Source organism: Nelumbo lutea, chromosome 4, assembly GCF_056320005.1.
Source record: "Nelumbo lutea isolate HS-2025 chromosome 4, American lotus-T2T, whole genome shotgun sequence".
Classification (NCBI taxonomy): Eukaryota; Viridiplantae; Streptophyta; class Magnoliopsida; order Proteales; family Nelumbonaceae; genus Nelumbo; species Nelumbo lutea.
Genome location: NC_142687.1, coordinates 81,794,703 through 81,808,419, shown reverse-complemented (window position 1 = coordinate 81,808,419; position 13,717 = coordinate 81,794,703). Strand labels below are relative to the sequence as shown.

Genomic DNA, 13,717 nt, shown 5'->3' with positions numbered 1-13,717 from the left:
CCTCTCTAACTCCCTTATCCGTTTTAGCATCTGCCCTTCCTTCTTCACCTAGCTTCTTTTCTTTAAGCTCCTCAATCAGAACACTTGTTAAAGTCTAAATTCTTTTAGCTTCATCCTTGTCCTTCCCCCAATTTTCTTCTACTTCCCCTATCTCCACCACCAACCCTCTATCCACACCTTCTTGCAAAGGCAGGGCACCTGGATGGGCTTCATAAGTACCTGTGTCTGGCTGAACACCCAAGTCAGTAACCAAAACCGAATTTATACATGTACTTGGATTTTGAGTCAAAGAACTGGGGATATCGACCAAGGTTTGATTAAAAACTGGACAAGGATTGTTAGCCTACTTACTCGAAGGAGTTTGTTGGTTGGTATACCTTGGGTTGGATATACCTCTGTCACTAGGAATAGCCCTTTCTAACTCACCCCTCCCTGGACAATACACGCAAAGCCTCTGGCTCCTCTAAGGATGGGGCAGTGTCCTTACCTGTTTCAGCTTCGACTTCCTTTCCCTTCACCATATTAGCATCTGCATTTGGCCTATCTGGGGGTACCTCTTCTTGAATACCTGAAGCCACCTTAGAGCCCTCCTTAAAGAGGGCATCCATATGGAAACTTTCCTATGCTTCCAAAGTTAAAGTCTTGTCCTCCTCCACATTGCCAATACTTGACAATTCATAAGAATCTATGTTGGAACTGTCATCCTTTGAGCTCCCAATATCCTCCGTTTTTTATCCCCAACCGTCGCTGGCTAGTTGGAAAAACTTTGTATTGCGTTTTTTCGATGAAGCGATGCATTTCCCTTTACTTGGAATCCATTGCAGGTTCAACTGTGCCGCTGAGAATTTCTTGCTTGGGACTGACCATCTAGCCCTAGCCGAGGACAATGATGGACCCGAACGATCGTCCACCATTGACCCTCTAATTTGGCTCACATGAGCCTTTAAGTCCTCATGTGTCGGCTCTTCTATGGGCCTTGAACTCAGCCCACTTTCGGCCTAAGGGCCTTTTAGCTTAAAGTTTAAAGAGTTGGGCCCATTTCCCATCTTAACCCCCCTTCCTCATGTGTTTACTTAATACACGCAAGTGGGTCTGACCCAATTATCTCACCCGGTTCAACTCACCAGTTTGCTTCACCCCACCACCTTCTCGATCAATCACCAACCCTTCTTTCAAAAAACCTCTTTCTGTACATATGAAATGCCACCTTTGACCATTCTTCCTACATTTTTAGTTAACAGCTCTCCCGTCTGCCGTTTTTTTTATCAGCAACACAAGAAAAACTATTATTAATTATATAAAAGGAGTACAATAAGGAGTTGTGGGCAAAGATCAGGCCCAAAACCACTTTCAATATTTACAAAACAGCCCAAAACATGGACTGTCTCTGAATTCCGTGTTTAGCTAACCCATCTGCCACACTGCCAGTTGGCTTTCTCTACATGACAACTCCGTTCTTCCATTTTGGTGTAACATGCACTTCCTACTGCCCTGGCGAACCAACAGTTGCCATGTAAACTATCCCTCTCTACCTGTTCATCTTCCTCCCTTACACCTTCCTTCCACAGTGGGGCTTCCATGGATGAGGTCAATGACACAGAATAGGACAACCCGCCTGTAACAATCTCTACTTTTCTGGGAATCTCTTCTGGTTTAGCATTGTTTAATTTTATAGCAGCTGAATGAAGATCACAGGCAAAAACTCCAGCAAGTTGTGTGCTGCATAAGGAAGCCAGAGATTCAAAAACCTCTTCCTTCCACATATGAAAGGGCAACTTGATGATTCTAACAATAATGTTATCTTCAACTCCAGTTTCTTTTGCATTTGATAGAGGACACCATTCTGATACTGTCACATAACCAGCACCATAATTGAAACTCAATGCTGCTACATCTTTCTCATTCTCCGATAAAACCACTACCATCTTATATTTTTCAAAAGGTAATGACGATGGAGCTTTTTTAATTTTAACTCTTTCAACAAAGCTTCCGCAACTAGCTTCCAGTCATGTGGTTTCTTGCCTAGTTTGAACTATCCATTTCTTTTTCCAATCCTCCATACCTCTGTTAACTATCATCCTGCAGCTTTTAGTTCCTTTTCCACTGAATACTTGGACATCTTTGAGAAGTTCCTTCTTCTCCGGAGCCTCCTCTACAGTACCAGGTTCATCCAATACTATTGGAACTTCCCTTTCCTTGTTGGGGGGCTGGGCTTCTTGCTGTTCCTCCTGTTTCAAGAACTCTTGGAGAACTGTTAATATTTCCTTCCAACCTTCACTTTTCCTACCTTTGGGTAAGCATATCACATGTTTTTTTCCTTTTCCAAATACAAAGTTAGCATTTGATTTCCTTTCTGCTTTAAACTCTCTTCCATCCTCAATCTTCGTACTCTTGCAAGCCAGTTCTCTTCTCTGAAATATAGCTTCTTCCACAAATTTTTGAAACCATTCTACTGCTTCAACCCCTACTAATTGCACCATCGCCATTCTCAACTCTATCTTCAAAGCAGGCCTTCCTTGAACTTTGAGACTCTCAAAGAGCAGGGTCTTAGCTTTCACTTTCACCAGTCTTATCCATCTCCCAGCCTTCATGAAGCTCCTTTCACTAGTCTTCTCCATCTCCTTCTTTAGATGAGATTATTTTTATTGGTGACTTCTCGCCTGCCACTTGATTTCTTTCATCGCTTGACCACCATGTCTATAACTTTTACAATACTTCCATACGATATTCCCGACATTTCTGACATGTTTCCTATATTTGGATGGTCGGAGCGTGTGCATGTGTGTTTCTCTCCTTCCCTCTCTTTTGTTGAGTAAAATCCTCTGCCCCTCCCCCAAACAAAAAAAAGGGAAAAATAATTTCTATTAAGCTAGCTTTTATCCAATTAATATTGCTGTTCTATGAGCATGCGATGCTATTTATTGGGTCTTTGAATGAACACAATATATCTAATCCAGGATTATTAAAAACTAAAAGAAAAGAAAGAGAATAAGGTGGAAGTGTTATGGTGCTAGTAACAAAGCTCCAACTATTGCTATTTATGTAGGTGGATGCTGCACTTATTGCAACTGGAAGGGCTCCATTTACAAAAGGGCTTGGCTTGGATAATGTAAGTATTTCATTCTTCTAGAAGTGATAAACCAGATGCATTTGTGAAGAACAAAGTCATTTAGTTCAAGTAACTAGCTTGGTTTATCTGCAGATTAATGTGGAGACGCAACGTGGTTTCGTTCCTGTTGATGAGTGCATGGGAGTAATTGACAAGAATGGCAAACTGGTTTGTCATGATTTTCACTTCATTGGTTCCACAATTTTGAGTATATCAACCAGAAAACTCTAACATGATATTTAATAACTAGGTGCCTCATGTATATTGCATTGGTGATGCAAATGGGAAAATGATGCTTGCTCATGCTGCAAGTGCACAAGGGATCTCTGGTACGACCTAGCTCCCTTTTGCTTTCTCTCAATCATGTAGTAAATATGTTTTCTATTTATATATTCACCCACCGAATCCATTGCATATCTTTAAACATAGTTGTTGAACAAGTTTCTGGAAAGGATCATGTGCTGAATCATTTGAGCATCCCGGCAGCCTGCTTCACTCACCCTGAAGTTAGTTTTGTTGGTTTGACAGAGGTAAATTTGTTAGCTTCTCAGATTTTCTCCTACTATATTATTGTGTATTTGATATGGATTTTTTAAAATTTCTTTACATTCTGTTCAGTTTTTTTACGAGTCATAGTGAAATTTTATTAATTCAGAAACTGATTCAGATTTATAATCTCATACAACAGTCCTTGGAGAGAACTGAATAGAAACCGACATATTCCTTATCAGCCAATAAATCCTCTTTATTTTGTTCTTGTAGCACCAAACAGCATCCTCAGGATTCTTCAACTGGCCAACAACCACCTTGGAGTCCCCTTCAATAATTAGTTGTTGTACCCCAATTGGTTTGCAAATTGCACCCCTTGTACAGCAGTAGTAATTCTGACCTAACAGAATCTCCGAATCCCAAAGGACCAGAGTACAGAAGAACAACCTTTTTTCTTGAAGATAAAAAATAAAAAAAACTTCTCTCATTGAAATTTAGCTTCAGTGAACCTTCAGTCGGGGGAAGCCACCTTGTAACTACCCTGTTCTTGATGGAAGAACATCTCACTACTGCTGACCAATTTCTCCAAAAGTCATTAAAGGAGAACTGATGGAATATTTCCAATGTCTTCAACCAGTGTATTGCCCTAGTCAACACGCAGTCCTTCAATTCTGGCTGCTCCTTTCCTTTTTTTGGAAGATTCTAGCATTCCTTTCTTCCCACAATGTCCAAAATCCAAATCAAGGCTGCTCAAGAACATCTCCACATTAATATTCCTCTTTTTGTAGGCCAACTGAAAGTAGAGTGGTCATCACATCAGTACCTTGGAAGCTCAAATTTATCTTCAGAGAAATTGACACACTTGCAAGGAAGTTTAACTCTCAGTTTGGTTGGGTCAAACGGGATGCAAATGGGATGGTGGATACCCTAGCAAAACAAGGGGCAAATAGATCTTCATTGTACTGGGCAGAATTGTAACTAATTGCTGGAGATTGCAATTTGTCCCTCTGCAATCTTTCTCTATTGTAACTAAATTTCTCTGTTGTTAATGAAAGTTTTTTGCTGATCAAAAAAAAAAAAAAACTGAAAGTAGAGTGGTCAAAGATCAAGTGTACTTCTGCTGGCAAGTTCCAATTGCACCCAAACAAAGAGAATAGCCAAGTCCATAACTTTGTAGAGAGCAAACAAGACGTGAATAGATGGTAACAATCCTCTCCATGAGCTCTACAAAGGGTACACCAGTTGGGAGAAATACAAAGGAAGGGTCTTCTCTTTTCTAAGTTATCTAAAGTGTTTATTTTCCCATAGTTCCTAGCAAAAACCCATAATCTTTGGGGGAACTAACCTACACCAAATTTCCTTTGAGGGGAAAACCTATTGAATAGAAGGCTGAGATATGGACTTAAATAAAGAGGCACAAGTAAAAGTCCCTTTGGGCTTAGGAGCCCATGCCCTTTTGTTTAGCTTGGAAGGATCCAAACAAACCTGATTAAGGAGGCAAAGCAAATTAGATAGAGTCAATTTCAGGATCCCTTAACCCCCTACAAAATCCAAAATCCCAATTTGGAGCCAAGGGTGAGACAAATTTTGAGACCACCTCGTTTTTATACAATGAAATGGAGAACAAGGGGATACAAAAGTCCATCTAAAAAGAACCTGGTTAGAAGAGGGATATAGATTCAAAACCTGTTGTGTGTTAGAGTTGTAATTTAGTTTGGGGTCTTGGATCCTGTCAGTAGCTCCTACAGTGGGGCCCCTTTGTAATCTCTTGTTCTGATTCTAATAATTTTTTTATCACTAACAGAAATTTTATTAATAATAAAAGCGGACCAAGTACAACAACCAAGATGAGGAGGGGTAAACCCTCTTAGCCCTTCCTGAGATCAATATTAGCATAAAAAGTTAAAACAAGCCCACATAGATTGAGTCCTCCCTACCCCCTGTTTGGCTAAGGCACTTGCAAAAGAGTTAGCACTCCTTTTGATCCACTGAAATCTTACTTCCATACCTCTAGAGAGCCATTTGAATTTCTTCTTTTCATTTACAAATTCCCACACACCATTCTCTTCCTTTTCTAACCAGCCAATAACTATCTTGGAATCACCTTCCATGATTGGTTTTTGGATATTTAATTCTTTTGCCCTTTTAACCCTTCCAATGCAGCCAAGATCTCAGCTCTGAGAGAATAACCTACACCAACTGACTCAGAGAATATAGCAACGCCTGTCCTTCCTCATTCCTGAACACACCTCCAATACCTGATGGCCTGGGGTTGTCTTCACTGCTTCCATCAAAGTTTAACTTCATGTACCCTTCAGCTGGTGGAGACCACAAAGGATTATAAACCTCTTTCCTAGGTGCAGATTTGGCCACTTCCTCCCGGTTATTAATCAACAGCCCTGTTGGTATATCCTCAAACATTTTAAAGGATTTAACCCACTGAAGCACGCTAATTGTAACAACCTCTAGAATTGCAGTTAAGCTCCTTTCCTTATCCAGGAAAATCCTTTGATTTCTTTCTTCTCACACTGGGGGGAGTCCACTTGCAACCAAACAAAAAAATAAACCAATTCCAAAAAGAAAGGATAAACTAACAAGAAATTAACTAGTGATAACAGCTCTCACCATTGGCCTTGCATAGAATGCACCAGTTGGGAGACAAGCACCAAGAAGGTCTAGGCCCAACACATGGTCTGGTTCCAAATCTCTAATCCCTCTCCTAAAGCCCAAGTCCCAATCTGAGTTCGGTTCGGTTGAGCCCATTAGAGTTTTTTTTTTTTTTTTTAATAACAATTCAGATCATGATATTGTAGTACCTTATACATACTGAATTAAATGTAACCGACTTGGTAGAGAGTTCAAATCTTTATGCAATTTTCTTGACTCAATATCCTCCCGATCAATCAACCACTGGAAGCTTGGAAGAAGGAGACTTGTCTGTAATGTTGTACCATAATTTTCTTCTTAACAGACATGGATTCCAAGATTGTGGATTGCCAACAATTGTTTGATAGAAATTTAAAAGAGTGAGATTGAACAACACAAAAAACAATTACAAATAAGTATAACCAAATGCAATATACAATAATAAACCAATAAGTAATAATCAAGATTGAAAATCATGGGAAAACAGAAAACTCACAGTCCCTTCTCTGAGTTTCTCTGTTCAGTCTAAGTGTCTCTTTTCCTCCTCTCTCACAGAGTCACAGTATCAGCTGTCCCTTCTCTGAGTCTCTCGATTCAGCCTGAGTGTCTCTTTTCCTCCTTTCTCACAGAGCCACAGTACTGGTTGTCCCTTCTCTTCCCTGAGTCTCTTGCTTTAGTCTGAGTGTCTCTTTTCCCAGTCTGGAACTCTGCCCAGGAAACTTGGAAAGTGGAAATTGGAAACTGGAAAGTCTTTGTCTCTCTAAGTCTCTGACCATCTGTCGTTCAAACCTCAAAAGTTTTTTTAGTGTTTACTTGTATGAAAATTAATGGGAAGATGAAGAGCCAAACCGAGTAATAATTATATATAATATAACTATATATTATATTAGTTCGGTTTGGTTGAAAAATTTTACCAAACTGAACCGAAAATCGAAAACCAAATTTATTAAACACCAAAAACCAAACCGAACCATTATCCAAATTAATCAAACCGAACTTGCCTATTCGGTTCGATTCGGTTTTCGGTTCATGAACCGAATTTGAACACCCCTACTTGAAACTTGAGATAGAGAACAAAGAATAAAACTGAGCTTTTAGAGAAGACTCATCCACCCAAACATGTTCCTAGAATTTAATAAGGTCCCCCTAAGCAAAGATTGTACCTGACAAAAGGTAGAAAAAGAGGAAGTGCAGCATGTATAGACCTCCAAGGAGAAGCATTTGTAGCTCAAGCTAGCACTCCAGCATCCTAACCAACATCCGACAACCCATTAATGCTAAGAACCAACTTAGCCCACAATTTATCCTTGTCCAAAGACAACCTCCACAATGCAAAGTGCCAACCAGCTGGTTGGTAAGGTCTCCTACTAGTTGTAGCAGAGACTTGGGATCGAATCCTGCCTACACCTGGGTTGGGGGATGGGCTACCCCCTATTGTGTAGCCTTGCAAAAGATATAAAAAAAGGCAGCCTCCACAACCACTTCCCCAATAAACCTAGACCACCATCAGTTTTACTCCTGCAAACTAGGTCCCAACTGACCCTATGGTCCTTCCTTTCCTCCCCAGGCTCCCACAAAAAGCCTCTCATTAACTTTGAAGGGATGAAATATCCATCATATGGACGCCCAAATCTTGTGGAATAAGGTGGGCGAATTTCAAAAAAATTTCTCTCCCTTTCAACTGGGAATCGAATTCCTTATTTAGAAAATCATATTTTCAATGATCAATCTTGAACCATAAACTGAACCAGATCTGAACAAAAGCAATAGGAGAAAATTATACCTGATACGGAGAGGTAATTTCTCCCAATTGAGGTGTTCACGCCCAAGGAAGGATCCAAAGACTGCTCCCACTGAAGATGGCGCAGTGCAGGATGGAGCAGAATCAGCAGTGTTCTTCTCCATGAACCTAGTCCTTCGCAAGAAACAACAGGGTGGCACGTGAGCACAGCTTCCTATCAGTCATTTCACAAAGAACTGATATCAAGATCAAATATTGACTTCTCCCACAACTGGAGATCGAACTGGCAAGGTAGGAAGCAAGAAGGAGGCGGCAAGAAAGAATTCTGCAGGGTTGCTTAATTCTTTCTTCTGTGATTTTCAGCTCTGAAGAGGATGTGAATAATGTGTCTTCTAAAGGCTGCCGCCCCTTCCTTCTCTTGTAACCCTAAAGGATCAGCTCCTAATCCAATTAGGACTTGCTGATCCAAATCTGATTTGGATCAAACATCCCTTTAGGTGATAAGGATAAACCCTTATCTTATCTGCAGATTAGATTAGCCTTCTCCTAATCTCATTCTGAATCACATTCAGATATGGACTCTCTGAGTGGATAAGAGAGTTTCAGAAAAGAGAGAGGGAAGGTTATGATTTCTGCCGACCCACTCATAGTATTTATATAACTATTAGCTAACTGTAAAAGGGTTGAATTGCCCTTATTGCTTACATGGCAAATAGAATAAGAAATAACTAATGATAAAGCTGAAATAACTACCAACAAACATTGTCATATCTAACAGAAATATTGCTGCCATATGAACACTGTGGAGACCACATCAGTGGGGTCCACATCAGTGTTCTCTACACCATCCATTCTTTGAGATGCCATGAATGCTCCCCACCAGTTCATGCCAAAGCTTCTCACTCTCCAATAACCAACGCCAATGCCATTTACCCAACAATGCTAGATTTTTTTGAAACACCCTCCCTATCACCAAACCCCCTCCTCTTTGCTTCCACACACAATTTCCCACTAAATCAAATGATCATTTTTTTCCTTGTCCCAGTTCCCAAAGAAAGTCTCTTATTAGAGTGATTCTACCACCCAAAGAAATGTATTTCTTTTTTCTTCGAAGCTAATCTCTTCTCAAACTTTTCTAGCACTGGAGTCCAGAAAACCTACTCTCCCTAGGATTCACCCCTAATGGAAGCCCTAAATACGACAAAGGCCAAGATGCGATGGAGCACTCAAGACACTCTGCAGTAGCCTCGACTTCCTCATCCTCTAAATTAATACCCTCTGTGAATAAACCCTAGTTGATTCTAGGTCAAAGTAGAGAAGAAGAAAGAAGAAAGAAAAGAGAAAGAAGAAGAAGAGTATTCGGCCAGACTAGAAGAGAGAACATGAAAAATCACTCTCCTAGTCGACCCACTTGAATTTTATTCATAAAACTTAGAGTTACAAGAAAGACAATTTTGTCCCTCATAGAAGATGGGACACATAACTTAAACTCAAATACAATAGACCTTTCACTTTCAAGAAGATACACCAGAATGACCAAAATACCCCTGACTCGAGCATTCTAACACTCCCCCTCAAGCTGGAGAGTATATATCATATAGTCTCAACTTGTTACAATTGTAATTTATTCTTCCCCGAGACAATCCTTTTGTGAAGACATCTGCCCACTGATTTCCTGAGCTCACATGAGATGTAGTTATTACCACACTTATCACTTTCTCTCTCACAAAGTGACAATCCACCTCAATATGTTTAGTTCTTTCATGGAAGACGGGATTGGATGAGATGTGAACAACAGCTTGTTTATCACAATATAGTTTCATGGGTTTGTCAATTGAGAAACCCATCTCCTGTAGTAAGTTCTTCAGCCATACTAGTTCACATCTGGTATGGGCCATAGCCCTGTACTCTGCTTCTACACTACTTCATTCCACCACTGTTTGCTTCTTGCTCTTCCAAGTTACAAGATTGCCACCTAGGAAGGTACAATACCCTGTGGTTGACCTCCTGTCTGATATAGAGCCAGCCCAGTCAGCATCTGTGTACCCTACTATTTCAAGAGTTCCTCCCTTTTGGTATAAAAAACCACGACCTAGAGCACCCTTTAGGTACCTAACAATTCTCAGAACAACTTCCCAGTGAGGAACCCGGGGATGTTGCATAAACTGACTCACCACACTCACAGCAAATGATATATTTGGTCGGGTAATGTTCAGGTAGTTCAACTTTACCACCAACCTTCTGTATCTTCTAGGATCATCAAACTCTTCACCTGCATCCACACTTAACTTGGCATTGAGTTCCATAGGAGTCTCTGCTGGTTTAGCACCTAACAACCCTGTTTCTTCAAGTAGATCAAGAACACATTTTCTCTGACATAGATTGATCCCCTATTTTGACCTCGCAACCTCTATTCCTAGGAAATACTTTAGCTTCCCCAGATCTTTCGTATTGAAGTGGTCCTGTAAGAATTTTTCTAGCCTGTCAATTCCATTGCTGTCACTTCCAGTTATGACAATATCATCCACATACACGACTAGCAAGATTTTCCCATCTTTTGAGTTATAGCTGAACACAGAATGATCAACCTGACACTGTTTCATCCCAAAGGCCTTCACCACTTCACTAAACCTGCCAAACCATGCACGTGGAGATTGTTTCAGTCCAAGATTGCCTTTTTGAGCCTGCACACCTTACTAGCCTCCCCCTAAGCAACAAACCCTGGTGGTTGCTCCATATACACCTCCTCAACAAGATCACCATGTAGGAAGGCATTTTTTATGTCAAGTTGTACGAGAGGCCAATCATACATAGCAGCTAATGAGGTCAACACCCGAACTGAACCAATTTTAGTCACAGGAGAGAATGTCTCCATATAGTCCACACCATATAGTTGAGGATAGCCCTTGGCCACTAACTGTGCCTTCAATCGTTCCACACTGCCATCAGGAAGATGCTTCACTGTATAAACCCATTTACACCCAACAGTGTGCTTACCAGGAGGAAGGGTGGTGAGTTCCCACGTGTGATTATGTTGTAGAGCAGAGAGTTCTTCCTCCATGGCTTGCCGCCACCCTGGGGAGGTAAGGGCTTCCTGTACAGTCTTGGGAATGGGAACGATGAGAGTAATGATATAAACTTGCAATGAGAAGCAGAAAGGTGAGCAGTGGAAACATAGTCTGAAATGGGATGAGAAGTACAAGTGTGTTTACCTTTCCGCAAAGCAATAGGGAGATCAAGATCTGAGGGAGAAGGAGCAATAGCAGGATTTGTCGATAGGTGCTGAAGTGGAGGAGGGGCAGAAGCACTTTTGCGGGTATACACTTGAGTAATTGGCGGCCTCTCTGTAGTAACAGGCATATGATGTGCATCTACAGTAGGAATGGGAGCTACAGGAAGAGGGCCCACAACCGGTACAGGAAGAGGAACCACAAAGGGAGAAGAAGAGACCCCGCCATCTGAGAAAAAAGGAACTGATTCAAAGAAGGTGACATCAGAGCACACAAACGATTTATGAAATTTTGGGTTATAACACTTATACCCTTTCTGAGTCCTCGAGTAGCCAAGAAAAATACACTTCGTAGCTCGAGCATCTAGCTTGTCTACTCCAGGCCCCAAGTGTTGAACAAAAAAAACACAGCCAAAGACTCTTGGAGTGAGAGGAAATGGAGACAAAGTGGGAAACAACACGGAAAAAGGGGATTGACTTCCAAGGTTTGACATGGGCATCCGATTTATCAGAAAACAGGATATAAGAATAGCATCACTCCAAAAATGCTTTGGGACATGCATATTGATCATCAAGGACCGAGCAGTTTCAAGAAGATGTCTATTTTTCCGTTCAGCTACACCGTTTTGTTGCGGGGTGTAGGCACAAGAAGTTTGATGAATTATTCCATGATGTTCTAGGTATTGCTGAAATGGTGAGGAGATGTATTCTTTGGCATTATCGGAGCGAAGTATTTTCATATGAACACCAAATTGAGTGCGTATTTCAACATGAAATTTCTTAAAAATAGAGAACAATTCACTACGGTCTTTCATAACATAGATCCATGTCATCCTTGAAAAGTCATCAACAAAGATTACAAAATACTTAAACCCATTGTATGGCACCACTTTAACTGGACCCCATACATCATAATGAACTAAAGCAAAAGGACTTGAGACACGACTATCAATTCTTGGACTAAATGAGACTCGATGATGTTTTCCCAACTGACATGACTCACAATCTAATGATGAAAGATGACTCAAGGAAGGAACTAGTAGCTTCAAAGCCTTGAGAGAGGGATGACCAAGTCTGTAGTGCCATTGGAGAGGAGTAAGAGACAACTGAAAAGCCACTGGGGGCCACCACCATCAAGGTAATACAAACCACCTGCTTCATGCCCTCCACCAATCTTCTTCCCCGCCTTGAGATCCTGAAACACACAAGAAGAAGGATAGAAGGTTACAGAACAATTAAGGGACTTGGTTAATCTGCTAACAGACATAAGGTTAAAAGGGAACTTAGGAACATATAAAACATATGCTAAAGACAAGGAGGAGAGATCAACATCACCAACACCACAAATAGGAGATGTAGAACCATTAGCAAGTGTAACTGTCTGAGATGTGGAGGAGCGAGAAAGGGAAAAAAATACATCAAGAGTCCCAGACATATGGTCCGAGGCTCTGGAATCAATGATCCAGGGTGAGGCTTTGGACGCTAAACAAGTCATACCTAAATGGGCAAGTGTAGCTGTGTTCTGCTGAGATGTTTGAAGGAACTGCTCATATATTGCCCGTGGTACACTCACCATTTCCTGCCCGAAAGCACAAGCGGGTGTGGAGGGGGTTGGGGCAGTTTGCTGGCTTTCAGTAATTGTGCTACTACTCTTAGATGTAGCATGGTTAGCCCAAGTGTTGGGTGGACCACGCAAATCATAGCAGAAATTAACTGTGTGCCCCTCTAAGCCACAATGTGTCCATTTTCTCTGAGCATTACTCCTTCCTTTTCCACGGCCTCCCCCTGACTCTTGGCCTCCAGTCCGGCCACTAGCCCGGTTAAACATGTGTTCACCACGGTTGCTTGGAGGGCCACTGCTGCCACCACCACTTCTACTTCCATGACCACTCCCTTTAGTCACTACCAAACCAGATCTATCAAAGAAGGAAGAATGTTCCACCGGCTCAATGGATGTCCTCTTAAGACGGGCAAAAACTTCTTCGGAGAGCTGATCCCCCCAATATCTGTGCTCTGGCAGGCTCATACTCAGCCTTCTAGCCCACAAGAAACCTAGTCACATCAAGCTGTTCACGTTGCTGTTGTTGGATCTGGACATCTGATGTTAGAGGGTGATACACATTTAGCTCATTGCGGATGTTCCTCAAACTTGCATAATACTCTTCTAAGCTTTGACTTCCTTGCTTCAAATTGAAGTACTCTTGGTATAACTGATATGCCCTAGTTGTGTTGTCTTGTCTAGAGTACAACTTTTTAGCATGATCCCAGATCTCTTTGGCTGTATCTAGGAACATGAAGTTCACACTAATCTTTGGTTCCATGCTGTTCCAAAGCCATGTCATTATCTGTACATCATCTTGTTCCCAATCACTAAACCCAGGGGAATCAGAGGGACGTTTCTCCTCCCTCACATGTTTTACTTTCCTCTTGGCCTTCAAGAACACCTCCACAGATTTTGCCCATGGTACATAGTTCTCACCATTCAACTTGATGGATGTCATTT

At 41.3% G+C, this 13,717-nt stretch overlaps 1 protein-coding gene across 1 annotated transcript in view; it reads left to right on the top strand.

The window, feature by feature from the left end:
- Positions 1–13,717, top strand: part of LOC148861322 (dihydrolipoyl dehydrogenase 2, chloroplastic-like) — an 81,063-nt gene that overhangs the window by 40,864 nt on the left and 26,482 nt on the right. Inside the window, exons 8-11 of the mRNA XM_088941980.1 lie at positions 3,047–3,109; positions 3,203–3,277; positions 3,360–3,438; positions 3,539–3,639. Of these exons, the coding sequence (XP_088798106.1) occupies positions 3,047–3,109; positions 3,203–3,277; positions 3,360–3,438; positions 3,539–3,639 (318 nt within the window). The remainder of the gene's footprint in view (positions 1–3,046; positions 3,110–3,202; positions 3,278–3,359; positions 3,439–3,538; positions 3,640–13,717) is intronic.